This window comes from Lissotriton vulgaris, chromosome 6 (genome assembly GCF_964263255.1).
Source record: "Lissotriton vulgaris chromosome 6, aLisVul1.2, whole genome shotgun sequence".
NCBI lineage: Eukaryota > Metazoa > Chordata > Amphibia > Caudata > Salamandridae > Lissotriton > Lissotriton vulgaris.
The window spans coordinates 1318120109-1318140597 of NC_141694.1; the positions used below are offsets into that span (position 1 = coordinate 1318120109).

Consider the following 20489-nt stretch of genomic DNA (forward strand, 5'->3'; position numbering starts at 1 on the left):
AATTATACCACCTGCAAATATCAGTATAATATAGAAAACATTGATTTTCTATTGTAGATATTTTTAAATAGAACTTTTCAATTGCCATGTTTGTGTTATTAGCTTAAATTGTAATGGCTGTGCTGTTCACCTGCCATATTGAATGAGAATAGTGCTAGGATCAGCATGTGGGATCCATTTGCCAGTCACACAGATTTACAACAGCCAGCATTCTTAAGGATCACCATTCACAAGCATTACTAACGTCCTCACAGTTACTGAGAAATGCAGCTTTTTCTAGAAAAATGTGTTTTCATTTTTGTTTGATTGTTAGTTATTCTCTTTGCATTATGTGAGTCTACACTTCCAGAAAGGGTCTCTTTTTGATTGGATTTCTGTATTTGTCATTGATTTCTAAAATTTCAGATCAGCAAAATTAAACATATCTGTAAATATTTTCTTAAAAAGCGGTTTTATCTTGCAGAAGATTTGGAGCAGCAAAAGTTACTCTTACATTTCCTGTGATACACTGACCTGAACACAGATAATGCTTTTTTGATTCACTACTTACTCTGATGCCGTCCTCAGGAATGGCAGTTAAACTGACAATGTTCAACATTCTAAACTGTTACTGCACCTTTAAATATGTTTCCACACTTAATATATAAAAGAAAACAGTGAATGTTTAAACTTCCTAGATAGGGAAAGGAAACCATACATAATATCAGGTGGGTAGGTGCGATGGTAAATATCATGGCTGGTTCGAGAAAATAGACATTCTTCAAAACATTTGAGAGGAAAGAGTCTCTACCCTTTTACCCTTTGAACATGATTTTAATAAGAAAGAAGAATAAAAATGTTCACATAAAAATGCTGAAATGAGAAGCTAGTTATGAGAAAAACATGTTACATTAAATCGCACGCAACTATTGCCATAGTATGACTTTTGTGGATATGATTCCTTAGCCATATGAAATATGATCAATGGTTATCATATAGGTATTTGTTTGATGTTATAATACTGTTAAATATTTCTTGTTGAATGCACTGAACCTTAAGACTCACTAACATGGAGATCTTTGGAAATGTATATTCTGAGTATGGGTAAGACCCGGGCAATCGAATACAGTAAATGCCTTTCTGTCAGTGGTAATTTATGTGGTAGTGGAAAATTTATTATAAGCATTTTTAAATGAGAAAGGTGAATTAAAGGTTAACTGTATATATTATAGTTCAGTAACACACAAATGCCAATATTCTATGTCTGACTGTTAGAGGCCAGAGGCTTGGGATATAATGATCATGTGTGGAATCTACTATGTAAATTGTATCCTAAAAGAATAAATATGCGGCGTTCAGATGTGTGGTTCGCTGTAGTGATGGTAAATATATGCTTTTGGTTAGAAATATTTTGTAATTCTTTCATTCTCTTTTTGTGCTCACGTATTATATCAGTTGGAGAACTGGCAGCTGGAAAGCCATCAAGAAGTCTTGCTCAGCATATCCCAGGACCAGGTGGTATTGAAGGAGTCAAAGGAGCAGCATCTGGTGTAGTTGGAGAGCTTGCAAGAGCCAGGATAGCTCTTGACGAAAGAGGGCAAAAATTAGGTGAACTGGATGAAAGGACTGCAGCCATGCTAGCTAGTGCCGATTCTTTTTCAAAACATGCTCATGAGGTAAAGCCATTTACAAACTTGTCATATGTTTTGTAAGGAATGTCAACAGCTTTATTTTATTTCCAATCCTTTTTGCTTATGGTGTTCTGTAAATATTTCTATACGGTTTGCATGAAATGTCTAAGGTATTGAAGTGTGTGTGTGTGTGTGTGTGTGGGTGTGGGGGTGGGTGGGTGGGTGGGTGGGTGGGTGTGTGTGTGTGTGTTTTTTTTCATGTGTGTCCTAGAGCGAAGCAGCCATACTCCCTAGCAAGTTATTTTCTTGCGGCAAATGCATCTGTGATACTTCTTTATTACGTAACGCGTTTCAGACAACCTCTTTCCTTGATCACGGGTTAATTTGCGGCATCCAATCAATGAGCCACTCACACTTTTCGCCAAGAATAAACATTTATTTCCCTCCAGTGGGTTTGACCGATAATGCAAATGGTTGTGTTTATATATGTGTTTGGTTATTTATGTTTATAAATAACCAAACGTTACCGGGACACTAAATGTAGGCTCAGATTTCACTCCTACAAAATCAGAGAAACTCAGCAGTTAAAGTTTCCTGAGCTAACTATACCTTATGCCCCCGAAATGCACTGCTTATGACCTCACATATTACATCACTCATGACCTGGTCGTCTCAAATGACATCACTGATAAAAATCACTGATGACATCATCCATTAAGTGTAAGTGTTTTCTAAATGTTTGTGTGTAAACTACTACATTGCATAAATTAGTATAGTTTGTGTCCTAGTAACAAGTGATACTATTTCTAACATATGGTATGCATGTGACTGTGTGTATCCGTATGGAAGTGGGTGTTTGAGTGGCTTTATGGGTGTGTGAGTGGCTGTACGGGTGGGTGAGTTGAGATGAGTGGCTGTATTGGTGTATTAGTATGTAAGTGGCTTTTTAGGTGAATGAGTAGGTATGTGAAAGGCATATAACGGTTAGTAATGAGGTGTGTGAGTGGCTGTGTGGGTGAGTGGCTGGGTGCATAAGTATTTTATGGGTCAGTGAGTATATGAGTGAGGGAGTGAACGTTGGAGTGCCTGTTAGGGGGAGTGTGTGCTTGTATCAATGATTGTATAGGTGAGTGAGTATGTGTGTTAGTATCTGTATGAGTAAGTGAATGGGTGTGTGAGTGAAAGTATGGGTGTGTAAGTGGCTTTATGAGTGACTGTTTGGGTGAGTGAGTAGGTGTGCGAGTAGCTGTATGGGTGACTGACTTTGTGTGTGGCTGCATGGGTTTGAGTGGGTATGTAAGTGTCTGTGTCTAAATAACTGGATGTGCCTGTGGCTGTATTGGTGAGTGAGTGGTTGCATGAGTGGCTATATGGGTGAGTTAATAGTTGGGGGAGGGGCTGTATAAGTGAGTTGATCTGTGAGTTGCTCTATGGATCAGTGATTGGGTTTTTGAGTACGTGTATGGGTCTGTTGGTTTGGGGGTGGCTGTATGTGGGGAAGTGTGAGAGGTTGTTTAAGTGGGTGTGTGAGTGGGTCTGTGGGTGGTGTCATCACTGATGTCACTGACTATATTGTGAGTGATGTAATATGTGAGGTCATAAGCAGTTCATTGCGGGGCGTAAGTTATAATTAGCTTAGGTAACTATAGCTGCTGACTTTCTCTGGTTTTGGAAATATGAGCCTGTGATCGTGGGGGTGTCGCGGGCCGGAAAATCAGGCAAGGAGGCCGGATATAGTGGGCTATAGTTGAGTTTTATTGGTACGAAAGTCAATAGACAGGATGACAAAGGTAGTCCGGTAAGACGGGGTGGTTCTTCCTGGTCGACGATCTTCTGTTGCCGGGTCTCGGGATGTTCTTCGTCTCCGTTGCTGGGGAGGTACCTCGGAGGGCAATAAGAGAGAGAAGGGACCGTTAGACCGAACTGGGTCTCAATCGTATGCTGACACCGACACCGGGACGTGCGCGGAAAGAAAAGAAGGACTAGTGAGGTAGGGTTCTATGGGGAAGAGGAACGTACGGAGGACAGGGAAGTAGGTCAGAGAAAAGAGTGTTAGGGTGACGGTGGCGGGAAGAGGGGCGTTTGCAAGGTGAAGTGCTTTACAATAATCACAGTGCAGTTATCGTGCGACAAGTGCCTAAAGGGGAGAGAGCTATACAATATATACACTGAACACCTAGCGTGCTCACGGGGAGGTTTACGCTACTCACGCGGTCCGCCGTAGCTCTCCAGTTGAGCTACGGCCGCTCTTCAGCCACCTCCTCAAGGGCTCCACCAGTCCTCCGACCACTCGTCTTCTTCGGCTTGCTCTTCCTCTCGCTCTCCAACACCAGTCTGAGTATCCTGCCACAATGCTCCGACCTCGTCCTCACAGTGGCGTTCGCTTTTCACTGGTGCTGTCGCTGCCTCGGAGGTGGGACTTCCGAGTTCACGGTGACGTACTTCCGGTGCCTGAGGCCCGGTGATAGGTTCCTGGAACAGAGAGAGGGGCGGGGCACTGTGGGTCATGCTGTTCGTTCTGACACTGTTACGGACCCGAGGGGGTCGTCTAAAAGTGCGTGAGTGGGAAGTCCTTGACAACGGTAAGGTTTCAGGGGGGCACAGTCCAGGCGGGGGTGAAACAGGGACCGGGTCACAGAGCCTAATTATAAATTCCCTGTAACCTTTGTTTTTGTCAGTGAATTTCCAAGGTTTTTTCAATTCTATTTCTGAACTTTAAAGTCCCTGAACCTTTGTTATTTTCAGTGAATTTCGAAGGTTTTTTATATTATATTTCCTATCTATGATGTGGTTGTAACGTTTCTGATGTTATGCCGAAGTATAATGTCCTTGTAACATTTGTTTTTTACAGCAGTTTTTTAAGGTTTTTAAACTTTAATGGTTTCGTGAGTGTGTTAGTATGTGTTTCAGTTAGTTGGGCACAATGGAATTCCACCTGTACCTTTAACAACAAAGTGCATGTTTTACTTGTGGTGAGTGTTTTGCTATGATGGCCATCATCTTGGCAAAAGATGGATGGATGTGAGGTGTGTATAATAATATGTTGGTTAAACTTTTACTCTTTTATTGGTAAAACATTAAGAGTCCGTACCGGTCATGATCAGTTGCGCTGGGTATGTGAACCTGATATACTTTTAGCACTGTAAAATACATATATATATAGACACTTTAAATGTGTAGTTTAAGGGAAGTGGTTTACTAATAAAGTCCTAAAAGTTACTATAGAGGTAAAATATTTTTGAAATGTTATTAGTAGTTTATTACTTTCTCAGTCTGAGTAGGTAGATGGGTGTCTTAGTGGGTTTGTAAGTGGGTATATGAGTCTCTGAGTGGGTCTGTGACTGAATGCATGAATATCTGAGTGGGACAGTGTGTGGGTGTGTAAGCAGGGCTTGAAAAATCATAAAAAGGGCACTAGACCTGCAGGTCTAGTAACCTACAAAATCTCCTCGACCTAACTGAAATGCACTTGACCTCTGACTCTGAAAGCAAGCAAATGTGACAGGTTAACAAGATTTTAAAAGCATTTTTATTTCTCATTTACTTTGTGAGCGATAAAGATTGCTTTAAATCTTGTGATCTTGTCACATTTCCTCTGCTTTCCGAGACGGAGGTCAAGTGTCAGTTTGTCTTCCTATTTGCCAGAAAGGGCGAGTAGGACCTAAAAATATCATGTCCTGAATGAATTTGACTCGCAAATGCGAGTGGTCGTGTGGATTTTTCGAGCCCTGGTAAATATCCAAATAGGTGTGTGACTGTGTAAGTGTCTGAGTGTGAGTGGGTGTGTGATTCTCTCAGTGGGTCTGTGAGTGAGTGTGGTAATATATCAGTTGGTCAGTGAGTGGGAGCATGAAACAGTAATTCTGTGAGTGGGTGAATTTAGTAGTCTGAATAGCTGTAGGACTAGGTGCATAAGTGTCTTAAGTGAGTCTGTGAGTGGGTGTATTACTGTCTGGGTGTATTTATGAGTGGGTGCGTGACTGTCTGAAAGGTTGCATGAGTTTCTGAGTGGGAGCATGAATGTCTTACTGGGTCTGTGAATGGGTGCATGAGTCTCTAAATAGGTGTGTGACTAGATGCATACGTCTGCGACTGTGAGTGGGTTCATGAGTCTCTGAGTTGGTATGTGAGTGAGTCCATGAGTGTCCGAGAGGGTCTGCAAGTTGGTGTATGAATATCTGAGTGGGACTGTGAGTGACTGACTGAGTGCTCTGTGAGTGGATGTGTGAGATTGTGAGTGGGTGTTATCTCCCTAAGCGGCTCTGTGACTGAGTGTGGTGCATAAGTGGGTCTTTGAGTGAGTGCATGAATGGTTCTGTGAGTGGATGCATGGGTCTTTGACTGGGCCTCTGAGTGGGTGAGTGACTGTCAGAGTTGTTGTCGGACTGGGTGTGTGTCTCTGAGTGGATCTGTGAATGGGTGCATGCATCTGTGAGGGGATGTGGGACTGTCTGTGACTGTGTGAGTGCATGCATTATTGTGTGAGTGAATGTTTGTATTTTTTTTTATTTATTTTGGCGAGGTTCACGCCTCCATCGCCATATAGCACAGGGGATCACGCTCAGCATTACAATGGGGTCGCAACTTCATCCACGTGGAAAAAAACCCTGATTTTGGCATTGTAAAACTCATAATGGATCCCTGACAGACCCTTACATTACACCCATGAGGTCAGGGTACTTCTACCCTGACCCCTTCTATGGATTTTAATGTTTATATCGTTCAGCTGGGACCGGCAACCTCTTCATAAAATGGCAGCCACAAGATTTTAGACAGCTCGTAGCCAGCCAATTACAGCAGTCCTCCTGGGGTGTGGGTTCACATAACACTGTGTCGGGCCATGGATCATCCGTGTGACTATATATACAAATTTGTATTTTGGTTAATTACTCCGAAACTACTGAACGCATTTCCACCAAATCGCTAAAATGCACCTCCCTGGCCCAATACCTACCTTCCTGCAAAGTTTGGTGTAATTCAGAAGTTTGGGCTTTAGCCATGTCTAAAGTTCCTATGGGATTTAACATGGGGAAATATAGTTTTGGGCCCCCCTTTTTCTCTGTCCCGCTTGACTGATCACCACAAAACTTTCAAGAGGGAAGCTTCAGTGAGCGTTGTATTAGTTTTGCAAATTTCATTACGGCATCAAAGTTATTGGCAAATGAAAAAATGCTCCTCCTATGGGACTAGGTCCTAAGTATTCCTACCCACTGGCTACCGCCAGTAGGATATATATGCATATATATATCTAGCACCAGTTCTTGATTTTCTGCATCTAATCTACATGGCTAGGGCCTCACTTAGTGCGTCACCGTTGAAATTTATCAGATTCCGACAGCGACCAGGTCAAGTGTCTCGTCCTAAGGTTTCAAGGTTTAAACTCTGCTGTCAATGCTGTATATAGATGTCTTTGTCAGATGCGTAAGACATTTGCATGTTGTGTAACTTTAGCCAAGTCTTGCAAGGACACCATAAAGCTATTTCTGTCCCCTTCACGTAAGTCACCTTATATGGAATGATCTCTCAAGAGAGCTTCCCATAATAAAAATGCAAAAATTGCCATATGAACGAAAGTATTCTTCCTTAATGAAACCGTGCCACTCGGACGGTTTGAAGAATTTACATAATTCCCTGAAGTTGGTATTTTAATCCTTATTTGAGCCTATTACAATATTTTTTTTAAAATTAAGCCCAAATTCCCTATTGATTCTGCAGACCCAGCACAGGCCAAAATCTTAACCCGCAGCATGCACGTTATATTCAAGATGCCCCCACTACCCTACGGGTAACTCCTCAAAGATGTGCCCATTCTGCTGGCTTGGGGATTCCTTCAGCACAGATTCTGCTTGACTTTGCACTTGCTCCGCCTCAAACCTTTGCACCATTTCTGAGGAAGCCAATGCTTACCAAAACACAAAGCCCTTGGTGTTATTAACCCCACCCTTACATCTGAGATTAGCACAGTGTCCTCCATCTAATTCGGCATACACGATGTGAGTAGTGAGGCACAAGGTTCATGTCTATCTTGATAAACTCCCCATAGAAGAGTCCTTCCCTAGAACCCAAAGGTTTGCCTAGATGGTATAACTTTTTAAATCAGACTCATAAACTCGTGCTGTGTCAGGTGAAGGCTATAGATGTACAAAGGTTGATGATGCGGAGGTTGACGACCTCCTCCCTTCTTACCATACAGATCCTGGCCTCTATATGAGCTTACAAAATCCTAGAAGCCTTGATGCTTCTCTGCAAGTGGGCCTACAGTACCCCTCTGGGCCTCTTTCACAGGAAGTCGGTTTGTACACTTCTTTGATACGACAAGCTGCAGAAGTCTTGGAATAGTTCTTGCCCATCACTGAGGCATAGTCTAAAATTTTAGGCTTAAACCTGTTTAGTGTCGTTTTTTTCCTTATAACATTCATCTGATGGCCAGCTAAGTTCAGGAAACTAACCAGTTATGTTAACATCCCCTATTCTGATGAATAATTCTACCTGTAGATTCTTCACCTTTTGACTAACCCCAGTCACTGGTCTGGATCCTAAAATGTTGCAATAGCTCTGCCAGCTGGCTCCACCCCTGTACTGGAAACAGCACAGATATGTTACTGGAGCCATATTGTGCCACCCTGGTGCCCTAATAGCAGTTCCATTTTTTCCCTGCCCTTCAAAGTGTGTCTAGAGCTACTCTCCATGATTTTTCACGTTTTCTCAAAGAATTCATGTGCACTGCTTTAGGGAGGTCACCCCTAAAAAGTCAATAAAGGCTTAAGCCTTGCCCCTCTGTCATGTCTCTGACCCTCTGCAAGGTCTGTTTGTGATGCGTGGGGCCGAAGCACGACTTCACATTGGATGAGAAATGTGTATACCAAGGCTATTAAGAAGCGGGAGACCAAGCTCTGCCTACCGGCAAATTCCTCTGCAATCCCACCCACATCCCCTTTCTGAAGGATGGTCATAGGTTCCTGAAAAGTATTATGGTCCAATGTAGCTATGTTGCCCTGCATGTCCATGTTCTATTTGTTGCTGCCGTCGTCTCTGCCTCTAAGGGCTTTTGAAGTATGGATGAGAGTCTGATGTCAAGGTGGGGTAGTGGCACTATATGGCTATAGAGATATCACCCTGCGCTACTTCCAGCGCCACCAACTGGTGTGCGAGAGCTAATACAAAGTTTTCGAATCCAGTCTGGTGCAGGGGTATAATCAAAAGTTGAGGAACCTGAATGTAGATTGAGTATCCCCCAGAAAGGTCATTTCTGAATGTAAGTATCTTTCTATTCCCCTTCTCCTTCACCCAAATAATCACTAGCTTTCCTTTTAACTCTTGTAATCACATGGTCCTGCAATGCTTTCTGGCTTCCTTGGCATGGACCTTGGTATCAGGCACGCTGTTCTCAGTTTATCCCACCAGTCGGTCGTTCAATAGTTGTGCGAGAGTCCTTAAGACCCTGAGATTTCGCGTGTGGCAGTATATTTAGAGTCCTAAGATGTCTAGGTCTCCAAACTCTGAGGCTAGGTACGCCAGGTATGGGGAAACAACTCATTAAAGTATTCGAATCTAATGCCATATAGAACGTCTCAATTTAGAACTATATCTCACAATTTGTTTTGGCAATCTCTGATATCCAGGGGTCAGTCTTTCTCCCAATGGTAGGAATGGCCTATCTAAGGTCTGTTTGTTACATAGACGCAGAATCATTTATATGGGAAACCTGGGATGGAGGTTCCTAACATTTTATCAACAGCACTTATGACGCCCGTCCTGTATGTGTGTAGCTTTAGAAAATGCCAGGTTAAATGTTTTTGAGTATATATGTTGCCAATACCCCGCCTACAGGTGTCTCCCCTGCACCAATCCTAGTTATGTAGCTTCACTAGCGTGTAGTACCATTATGTCATTATCTTCACCGTTGCTTCTTCTGTGCATCTGTGGAATACCTCGTCTCACACCTTTTTTGTGAGTGTGTTCTCAGCTCTTCCTCCCTACTTTTCTGTCCAGTGGTTGACTTTGGTATTAAGAACCCAATGTCTTATTTGACACTTTTAATATATTTGGGTCTCTGGCAGCCTAAATTCCTGATTATGGTCTTCAATGGGCATCTCCCACAGTTAGTTGAAGAGGTTCTCCCACTAGTTTACATCTCTCATGTGTCCACCTCTCAAAGATGTTTCTGTCTAAGGCCATGTTGAAATTATGTGAAATTATGGTCTCTTGCTTTTGGGATAGAAGGGGAGGGGGCTGCTGTCAGTCCATCTCACATCTACTTTGTCCCCCACACCCAGCATCACCCAACTACCTGGCAGGAGTAGAAACCCCAGTGTGTTTCCTTCCAGCTAGTGCACTTTCCTTATATGGATGCCGGCAACATGAACCAGTCTGCTCCATGAAAGCTCAGTATTTCCCTGATTCTGATCTCCCCAGTCTCTGCCTAAAGTGTAAGCTGTTTTGCTTTGTACTAACGTAGAATACTGGGAGGACGGGCCGCCACATTTGTTTAGCAAGGCTCTGCATTTTCCTACCCACACAGAGTTGTTTATTATCCTCTAAATGTTTTCCATGATTGCCCGGCAACTGTCACTGGTAGGAACTGGAAGAGGTAAATGACTAAGTAGAACAGTTATTTTGACCGCAGAAATTCTTCCACATCAAAACAAACCTTCTGCATGCCAGGACTGCAGTTCCATCACTGTTTTCCCAGTAGTTATGCATAATCTATCTGCATAATCGGCTTAGATGTAGAAGGAATTTGTATTCTCAGATACGTGGCACCCTCTGCTGGCCAGAAGAATGGTAAGGGAGCCTTGAGACGGGCCTCTTGGTCCTGTGAAGTAGAGATATTTAGTGTCTAATGCATTCTAAACCGAATACATTCTGAACCCTGCTGTCTGATTTTATTGACTGATAATTATTGAACCCTTCTTCTAATTGGGGAGCTAGTAATTACAGTTATTCACTTAATAATTTTATTTTCAAAATGATTAGCTTTTCCTTTGTTCTTCAGGTACGACATAGACAGTGAAAATGTGTTTATATCGAACAACCATATGTATAGAATATATTTGTGTTTAATCATTCATCAATGATGTTTCAATGGTATATCAGTGATAAGTAGTCTGCCGATGTATATCTGTATGTATGCATATTAATTAGAAGGCATTATTGTGACATCAAATGACATACAAAAGAGAATTACGGGTACTTTCATTTAAAAGTATACTGAAGTGAATGTAATACATTTGAAGGTTAGGAGACTTTAGCAAACTATTAGTTCTCAGAAGATTAGTCGAGTATGGTTTTCGCCAAGGTGGCTATTTTCCTTGTTTATTGATACACTCCATGAGTAGACACAAACCGCAAAAGCTTTAACTTCACAATGTGATACACCAAACATGATTTATGTGGAACACATCGCCAGCCTCTGTCACTACTTCACCAGGTAGTACACAGATTTGGCGACCACAACATTTATCCTTAATGCACCACTATTTTCATAGCAGCCAGCAACTTTTGTCAGTCTTCATGTAAAAACTATTTAGAATCCTCGAATCAGAAAACGTTATTGTATGAAACTTAACTAATTTTGTAGCTGGTGTAGTGTCTGTTGTTGTATATGAAACATGTCATCTTATTTGTCTTGCTTACATACACTTTAGACAACTAGAACATTAGAGTGCACCATGTGTGGCATATTTTTTTCAACTTGGTTGTTTAACCAATTCAGAGAATTCAGGAAGTCAGGTTGGAAAGATGTCCAAGAAAAGTCTCTCACTTAAAAAAAAAACTAAAATAATATCTCATCAAACTGCTCTAGTTTGTATCTATGGTAAAAGAGAAAAATGAGGCACTGGTACTGGGGGGCTAAGAACATAAGCATGCTCGAAATATTACAACTACAAAAAAAGTTACTTTGGGTTCTAAAAAAGTTTAAAGTAGTAAGAACATTTTAGCAGGTGATCATCGGTCAAGGAACTTGTTTCAGTTTTTAATTGATATTGCCAATCCCACTTACAGGACAAAAAGGATGGCCCCATCAAAGGAACTTGTCCATAGCCCCACAGATATATTTAACTAAAACAAATAAGGTATAGAGGTTCCTGTAGATGCAAAACTGGTTCCCTCTACTCATTCCTTCTAGACCCTTATCCAGTCAAAGTTCGGCCAGTTCTAAAGGCTGAATTTATTCCTTCTGTGTTCTGGTAACATATTACAGAATTTGTTTTCACTCCTGCCTCCTTGCCATTCTTTAAGTACCCAATATCTATCTAGTCCTGTTTTTATACTGGAATGTAACATTATTTAGAATAATTATTATGTTTATCTTGTTGAAAGTTTTCACAGACTTCCCCTCTTCCTGCACAGGAATACTATAGCAAATAAACAAATAAGGGTTGAGCATAATGTCAGTGTCCCTCATGCACCACACGCCTGCACAATGTTCCGCTTCCCAAACCAATTTACCCACCTGAAGGTATCTTGAGCTTCCTCTGCTCAAGATGTTCTTCATAAATGTTAAGTTTTTTAGATTCCATTGATTTTTATGAGCGCTTTTACGTTAGCCTATTATTTTTATCCCCAAGCTCTTTATGCTAAATTTGACAAACTTCAAAAGAATATTTGAACTGCAGGATTAGTTTTCAGAATATGATCAACAGTCGTATTTTCCTTGGGGGAAATACTCACCACATAACTTTAATCTTTGTTCCTTTCATTTTAGTTGAACCAATAAACCGCTTTCTTGTGTGTTAAGATATTTTTGGCATTCACCCACCAGAAAATGATTTTCCTTTCAAGAGCTAAAATGGTATGATTTACCTTTTCACTTGCTCCCGGCAGCTTTTCCCTGATGTAAAGGCCTGCTAATCTGACAAGAAATGATATCTATATCAGAGAGTAAGGTGTCCGTCCACTTCTTCTCAACTATGGTGGGCCATGAGGTACTGGTGTAGCAAAACACCAATAGTACTCTCCTGCTGCACACTAGATTAAACACTAGGAAAAAAGGAACATGTTCTCTCATGGCTTAACCGCCATTGCTACATGCAAGATGCCCCCAGGTATGCGTGGCAAGTGTGCCCTACTGCCTCGTTTCACCACCCATTGATAGTGCCCCATATGTCAGCCCTCAAGCCCCTCTAGCAAGTCCATTAATGACCTTTGTTGCAGTGTGAAACCTGTTTAAAATGTCTATTCCACTCGTACTCTCCTTCCTACCCTAACTATCCTCTGATGAATCAAACTTCGCCTATAGGAGGGGTGGAATTTACGGTGGCCAACTCCACTTTTGCTATCGAATAAGGACCATTAATTGACAGCCAACTCACAAGTTACAAATCTAGTTTAGGTACACCACTCTTAAGACCATACTGTAAAAATAAAGAATAGCAACTGGAATACCCAGCCTTCTGAAGAAGTTAAGTCATGTGAGAATTATGCAAACCAACAGCTCTACAATCGCAACACAGAACAAAAGAAATAAAAACTGATGTTCCGATAGAGCTTGCTAATTCTCTCTAAAACGCATTTAAACAAAAGCACAGTTTGCATTGAAGAACAAACAGGACTCAATAATAGACTCAGATAAGATGTAGATTGATTTGGTTATTAAATTAAAGAATCAAAGTTCATTAAAATGAACAATTTCTTCAGGACTCCGGGCAAGAATATCACAGCTTGCATTAAAGCAATAAACATTTAGGCAAATCTTTATCGAAAGGTCATTATTAAGATTCAGTGTGCAAAATTACAAAGTCCCACTACCCTTTCAAGCAGAAGGATGGCTCAAATTCCTACCAGCTTAGGTCCTAAAAAATGGGGAAAGATCGACATAAAGCCCATTCGGGGCGAGTCCATTAGCTTATAGCTAAAGATATAATGGAAACATAAAAAATAGAAATGGTTCAGCAAAGAAGGTCACAGTCTATCAGCTACCAATTATAACATTGACCAACAGTCAAAAGTAAAAGATGGATCCGCATGGCATCTGGTTCTCAAGAAGCAAAAATAAATGGCATTTGGTTCCTCTCCTTTGGAGTTTCTTCTTTTATAGGGTTTTAGCAAAGTCTAGTGGCATGGCATCCCACCACCATCAAAAGATTACCATATGTCCATGTTCACATCATGTCACTTGAGATGTTTGAAACATCAAACTAGTTTTTCATATTAGTTGTGGGAAACAAATGTTTGTGATTCCACACAGGCCTAACATTGGTAGACAAGAAATACAAAGTTGTGACTTATAGCCATAGCTTAAATTCTATTAGCACAGGAATATTTCATTGTAAACGTTGAAGAAAAATTCAGGAAAATCACGTGAAGCGCGGACGGGACAGATTAGCCACAATTTATTTGCAAAGAATGATTATATCAAATCAGGAGAAAAGTCAGCATTTCCTCACTCCTTTCTCAAAGTGATGTCCTAAGTACAGGACTTCAGTTTTGCAAAACTGTAGTCCTGTACCTTTCTCAAAGTGATGTCCTAAGTACAGGACTTCAGTTTTGCAAAACTGTATCTTAGTTGAGGAAACTTTATGTCCATTCTCTGCCAGATGGTCAATATACTGCACTAATACTGATTGATTCTGCATTTTCAGACATTTCAGATACTTTTTGAGTATCTGATTAAAAATTGAGGGACTATCCGTATACCCCATGGGACTCTGCACCATGCTGAAACACAACTGCCGAACCGGAAAGAAAATAAAAATTGCCTATCTTCATACAATGGAATTGTGAAAAAGGCCTGGCACAAGTCAGTGACTGAAAACCATTCGACCTCACATAGAATCTGGAATAAAATCACAGTTGGATTTGGTACCATAGGACAACAAGGAACAACAATGGCATTCACCTTGCGCAAATCCTGTACAATGCAGTACTTGCCATTCAGCTTCTGCAATAATGGGAGAGTTACACAGACTTCCTATTATCTTCTTCAGAATCCCTTGCTCGATCATTGAGTCAATCACAGGAGTCATTTTAGTAAAGGTTTCTGGAGACATATTTTGTTGTGGTATTCTTGAAAACTATGCATTTAGTTTTATTGTGATTCGGACTGGGTGGACACCTTTAAGTAGACCAATAGCTTACCTGTAAAGTCCCAAACTTATGGTTAAACAGTTTCTCTCAATTCTTCGGGCAAATCCTCACACGTCCGGAGAGGATACATCTCCAAATCTGATTTCTCTTTTGCAAGTTTGAAAACAATATCATCACTCATATGGAATTCAATTCCTCTGGGTGTGCAATAAATGGAACAGTTACGTTTACGAAGTAGATCTCGTCCAAGCATATTCACTAGACGTGAGTCCCGGTTCAACATCAACCTTCTGGAGCTGCGGGCGATCCGGCTTGCACTGAAGGCATTCCTTCCCTCGGTCCAGGGAACTGTAGTGCAGGTGTTCACGGACAACACCACCGCCATGTGGTACTGCAATAAACAGGGCGGGGTGGGGGTCGTGGACCCTTTGTCAGGAGGCTCTGCGCCTCTGGCAATGGCTGGAACACCAGGGCGTCACGAACTCAGCTGTCGGTGCATGATGGATCACGAATGGCGTCTGAACTCGGACGTGGCGCAAGGTCTCTTTCAGCAGTGGGGATTGCCTTTCTTAGATCTATTCGCCACCGAAGAGAACGCGCAATGTCATCAGGTTAGAGATGCTCTACTACCACAATTTTTCTCATCATTCATATAAATGTAAATTTTTCTATTTTTATCCTACAAAAATTCATGTTTCATAAACTATAATATCTCTAGCATCATTTTGCAAAATATGACGCTTATACTTTATAGATACACATTTTGCACCAACTTTACTAAATGGAGCTTTCTCAGCAAACAAGCGTGAAAAGTACTAGGCCCCTTCACTTAGCATCACAATTTTCATCAATATACGTCTATAAGCAACATATTCAATAAAAAATGTATTCTCTCAACTCGTGATATATATTAGTGTTGTCTTACAAATGTGTTTTCGTCATCTCACATTTTAAAGCACACTTTTACAATGCTTCTACTACACTTCTCTGTTTCCTTTGTCGCTGTGTCTAACATGTGCAATATGTACTTTCAATTTTTTGTTTCTTCTGTGTATGAACATGTTGTGTATTATGTTTTTTTTTTAAATCATGCTGCATCACTTTCATCCCTGCATAGTGGTACAAGCAGAGTAAAAGGAACATGTCCCGTCTGCCCCCACACACCACCTGAAGCTGTATCTGAAGGCCTTTGTACCAGAATCTTTTATTCAAATGCTATAACCATATAGAAATCTCGTATGAGATAAATGGATTTGCTATACAAGCGCCTACATTGTAGAATCGAGTGAAACAAGAGTAGTGGTTCTGTCGGGGATAAGGCAATTTCTTAGTTAATCTAAATAAATCGTCAGTCTTTACATATATTTGCAGGGAAATATTCAATGAACAAATTGTAAAGACACACCACCTTTCTAACTATTTGTAAGATTTCCTTATTTATACGTATCAATAAAGTATACAGAAGGGCTGTCCGGAACAAAAGTGATACGGAATCACATATAGAGTGAAAAGGTTCAGTGACTGGTTGTGATAAGTGATGTGTGGATTATACAATGATCAAAACAAATAACATATACAATACTGGAAACATAAATTATCATCAGTCCATTTGAGGTTCTTTAGTCACAACTAAATGCATTCTTTTTCTTTGTGTTGTAACTTATCATAGACGGATTGATATGAATAACGTCGACATTTCGACCCTAAGTTGTGGTGCAGAGTTGATTGCATCCGAGGCGGGTCTTCATCAGGACAAGGAGAGTGGACAGCCTGGGAGAGGGTGATTACTTTGGTGATCTCTCGGCACTTTCGAGGACAAGGTGTCAGCCGACACCCTTCCATGGGATTTCTGTGTTGATATTCTTTTACTGGAGTAATCTTTTATTAGATTAGTACAAATTTATTCATCAGCCGGTGAAGGAATAAGAGAAGTGCCGCATTAGCGATCACTTGGGAGCAGGAGAGAAGACGTCCGATTCAGTCCTCTGGTTGCATGAATGTAGAATCCCCTTCCACTGTGCATCCCACATACAGCCACATATCATGCTATGTCGCGAGGTACCTAATACTTTACTAAATCTCTTTTTTAATATGACTTGCCTCTGTTCACATTTCAATAATTTCTAGAACACCTGCTTGTGTTTGAAGTTATCTGAGGTTGCAGTATAGATAATCACATTTGCAAGGGTTTTTATTACCAGTCAGTTCTTTTCTCCATTTATTTTGCCAGGGTTGCCTTTTATAAGCCCAGGTACCATTTCTGAGAAAGATACCCCTCCAATGCGGTGCTATGACACTCCTTTTATGGGTGAAGTTGAATAATCATTTAGGTGGAAAGATTCAGATTATTGCTATCCCTATCCTTTTATACTACTGACAATCAACATCACAGTTGTCCAAGATCGCTTGCTCAATCAATTTCGCAGGAGGAAGTGTGACATTAGATGTTAGTAAGCTCCGTTGATGGCAAATTACCTGTGTGATTTATTAAAATCTTTTTAGACCTTTGTACTTGTTATAGTGTCTTTACTTGCCCATCCTTTAATGCAAATCGCCGCTTACCTGTTTGGGCTCGCCTGACTCTCTGGTCCACCACTGGATTTCTTCCGTTTTGCGTGGAGAGTGCCAGGGGGAGGTCTTCACCGACCCACTCCAGGCTGGCCACCATCTTGAGGGGTCAGCGATCCAGTCTTTCTCTCACTCCCAGCCAATAAATGACTAGAAGAGAAGGGGCGGGCAGCGGACGATCCACCGGCATGACAAAGGCAAATTTGTCTGCGCCCGCCCACGCCTGGACGGCACCAGATGCCAGAACCCCTGCTCCAGTGGTGAAGTACACAGATGGAGAGCTCTGGGCCTTATGCCAGAATGGCATTAGCAGCCAGTGCCTCCCGCCTGACTGTTATATCTGAAAGAGACATATAGCCACAGATTCCTTAACTTAGAGTATCTTCCCAGGCGTCAGACTGGATCCGGAAAATCTTTTTTTCCCAGCAATACCTCAGCACGGCGGGAGGCTGCGTTGCCTGGCTCCGTCCTGACGTCGTCCACGGAAGTGACCTCAATGCAGCCATATATGCCCCTCCCGGCGTGCTGAAGCCAGTTTTCTTCTTTTCGGCGTCCTAACCCGGATCTGGGAAACGGATACCTCTGTCCTGCTTTTCTTATCTTCAGGCCTTCTCAACGCCTTTTTGCATCAAGGAACAGTGTGTTCGATGCCTGCGGGTTTTAAGCCATGCCGGTCCTGCTCACGACAGATGTCAGCGACGGACCCTCATGAAATCTGCCTGTGGTGCTTGGTCGAGCACCACAACTCCGTGGAGTGCGACGCTTACTGCCAGCTGTGGCCGAAATCACTTCGGGAACGCCGCATGACGCTCCTGTGTGCCCGGATGTCCTGGACAGACCCCTCGCAACACCGGTCTCCTTCTCCAGATGAGACGTCGGCACGGCACCGGTCCTCACAGGAGTACATTCCTGTTCGGGGCAGGTCCCAGGACCTTTGCCTTCATTCGCCTACCTCGGGTAAGCACAAACGGAAGTCGTCGGCTTCGTATCAACATCATGTCGGAGCCTGCGGCTCCCAGTCTTTGTCGGACTCTGGCCCCCAGGAGTCGTGCCCTGCATATCCTCCGTTTCTGGGTGCTGGGGCGACTCGGCCTCAGATGGAGGACTACTGCAGGGCCCTGCAGCCTTTTCTTGCTTTGCCCCCGACCCCCCCCCCGGGTGCGCCTTCGGGCCCCACAGTGGGGGTAGGGACTCAGGACAGGACTCCGCCTGCGGGTTTACCCTCACCACCGACCAAGTGCCCTGGCTCCTTCTCCGGAGTCGCCGCGACGTCGGGACACGGCCCGGAGGGGCATCCCATGACGTCTAGCCTTTCCACAGTGCTGTTGCAAAGCCTTCCGAGGCTTCCTGCGGCATTTCTCGAGGTGGCTGTGGCCCGGTGCACGGCACCGCTTCGGCACACTTTCTCCCCGCGGGTTTCCACCCCGGGAGATGTTGAGTCGTCGCCAATCCGGCCAGTCGAGGCCCTTTCGGAGGTCGTCGACAACGGCTTGACTCGGCCGGTCGACGTCTTTTCGGAGGTTGTTGATGTCGGCTCGACTCAACCAGTCGAGGCCTTTTCAGAGGTCGCTTACCCCGGCTCGACTCAACAGGTCGAGGCCCCCTCAGAGGTCGCCACCTCGACTCGGATGGTCGAGGCCTTTACGGAGGTCGACGGCGCAGGCTCCAGTCCGCCAGTCGAGGCCTTTTCGGAGGTCGACAACACCAGGGTGATGCCGCCATAGTACATACACGCCTCAGTAGGGGTGTCCTTCCCTGCTGTTTTGTTGGGTTTTTGTCATGCATGTTTTTTCCGGACGTGTTCTTGCAGACTCACTGTGTCCTTCTTGCCTGTCTACAGGTGGACATGCGCCCCTGGGAGGCAGGTCCCTCTGTTCCGTTCCGGAACAGTCTCTTCTGTATTCTGTTAATACTCGCTGTAGTGGTGCACACAGGTTCTGCTCTACGTTCTTTCTTGTGGCTCAAGCACTGTTGGGGTTCTTTCATATGGCGAGGGGTGTTCCAGCCAGCTCAGTCTCGGCTGTGTGTTGCCTCCTACCCCACTTCCTTAGCAGGGTCTCCGGACTCTTGTTTCTTGCAGGTCAGGGGGGTCGGTTTTTCTCGCTCCTGCCCTGTACATATTTTTTACTTCTTCAAAGGGTGGCCGTTGTCTATAACTTTCTGCACCGGATCTGTGCTCCACCCCAGCTGTTTCCCCAGTGTGGGTTCTTACTCACATTTGTAGCACTGGTGTTGAGCTACCCACCAGCTGGTTTTCTGGAGGTGAGTTTTACTCCCATTTCTGGCACAGTTGCTTCTTTAGGTAGCATTACTATGCATGTCTTCTTCTTGGCATTCTCCTTGTTGGTAGATGGTGTCGGTCTATGGCGATGTATGCTTCTGGCGACAGGCTTCTGTCTGTGCCTTTTCTCAATCCCTTACTGACAGTCTCGTGGTCTAGGTTCCCACCTGCATCCTGCGACTGTTCTGCCACACACCGGTACAGTGGTACCAATTGAACGACTCCCCTGTGTAGGGTTTCGTCCCTTCACGTATGTGTGGCAACATTCCTGTCTCTTTGTGTATATGTCGTCGGTTCTTCACACCACGGGGGTGCTCGCATACTAGTTTTTTTTGCCCCAGTATCTGGCCTTCTTGCTCACTCTCTCCTTCGGAATAGAGTCGCTTATGTGTTCCTAGCTTGCAGGTTGTCCCCTCACAGTGGTACGTTTTGGTATATTTGGCTGCATGCCTACCTACTGAGCTTTTGCTCCATGGTGACTCTTTTGTCTCTGTTAGCACTCAACTCTAAGTTCAGCCCTGACATTGTTGTCACTTGTCCTAAGGAGTACACATTTGATGTGTGTTTTTCTTATACACACGGGCCTCTTGTTGTGGCGCGGGTTCTTGGAAAGTCTTCGGACTGTCCCCTATATCATTTTGGCACCTGCTATGGTGTATGTTCAGGCGGTATGCTCTATCGTTATGTTCCTTACGGAGTTTTCTGGGTCTAATGTCCGTTGCCCTGACATTGCGGTTCCCACCATGTTTCGTCCAGCCTTTTGACGACTATGTTCTCCTGGACCTTGGTGGTTGTTTTGCAGACCCAGACCCTCCTCCTATGGGGTATGGCGCTGGTATCTATTCTAAGTTGAAGAATCTGCGGCTAAATGTCTATCAGATGGAAGAGTTACTGACATTCGGTAACGATATATCTGGTAGAGACACAGTCTAATCGCAGATTCCTTAACGCCTGCCCATCCTCCTCGCTCTGCGAAAGCCTTTTCATATGGTGTTTTTCCA

The 20489-nt window shown here is 43.2% G+C and overlaps 1 protein-coding gene across 5 annotated transcripts in view; it reads left to right on the forward strand.

Moving 5' to 3' along the window:
- The window catches only part of STXBP5 (syntaxin binding protein 5), a 1242391-nt gene that overhangs the window by 1212729 nt on the left and 9173 nt on the right, over nucleotides 1–20489 (forward strand). For all 5 annotated transcript variants that reach the window (XM_086927454.1, XM_086927457.1, XM_086927456.1 and 2 more), the window contains one exon: nucleotides 1435–1655. In XM_086927454.1, coding sequence (XP_086783580.1) covers nucleotides 1435–1655 — 221 coding nt within the window. The remainder of the gene's footprint in view (nucleotides 1–1434; nucleotides 1656–20489) is intronic.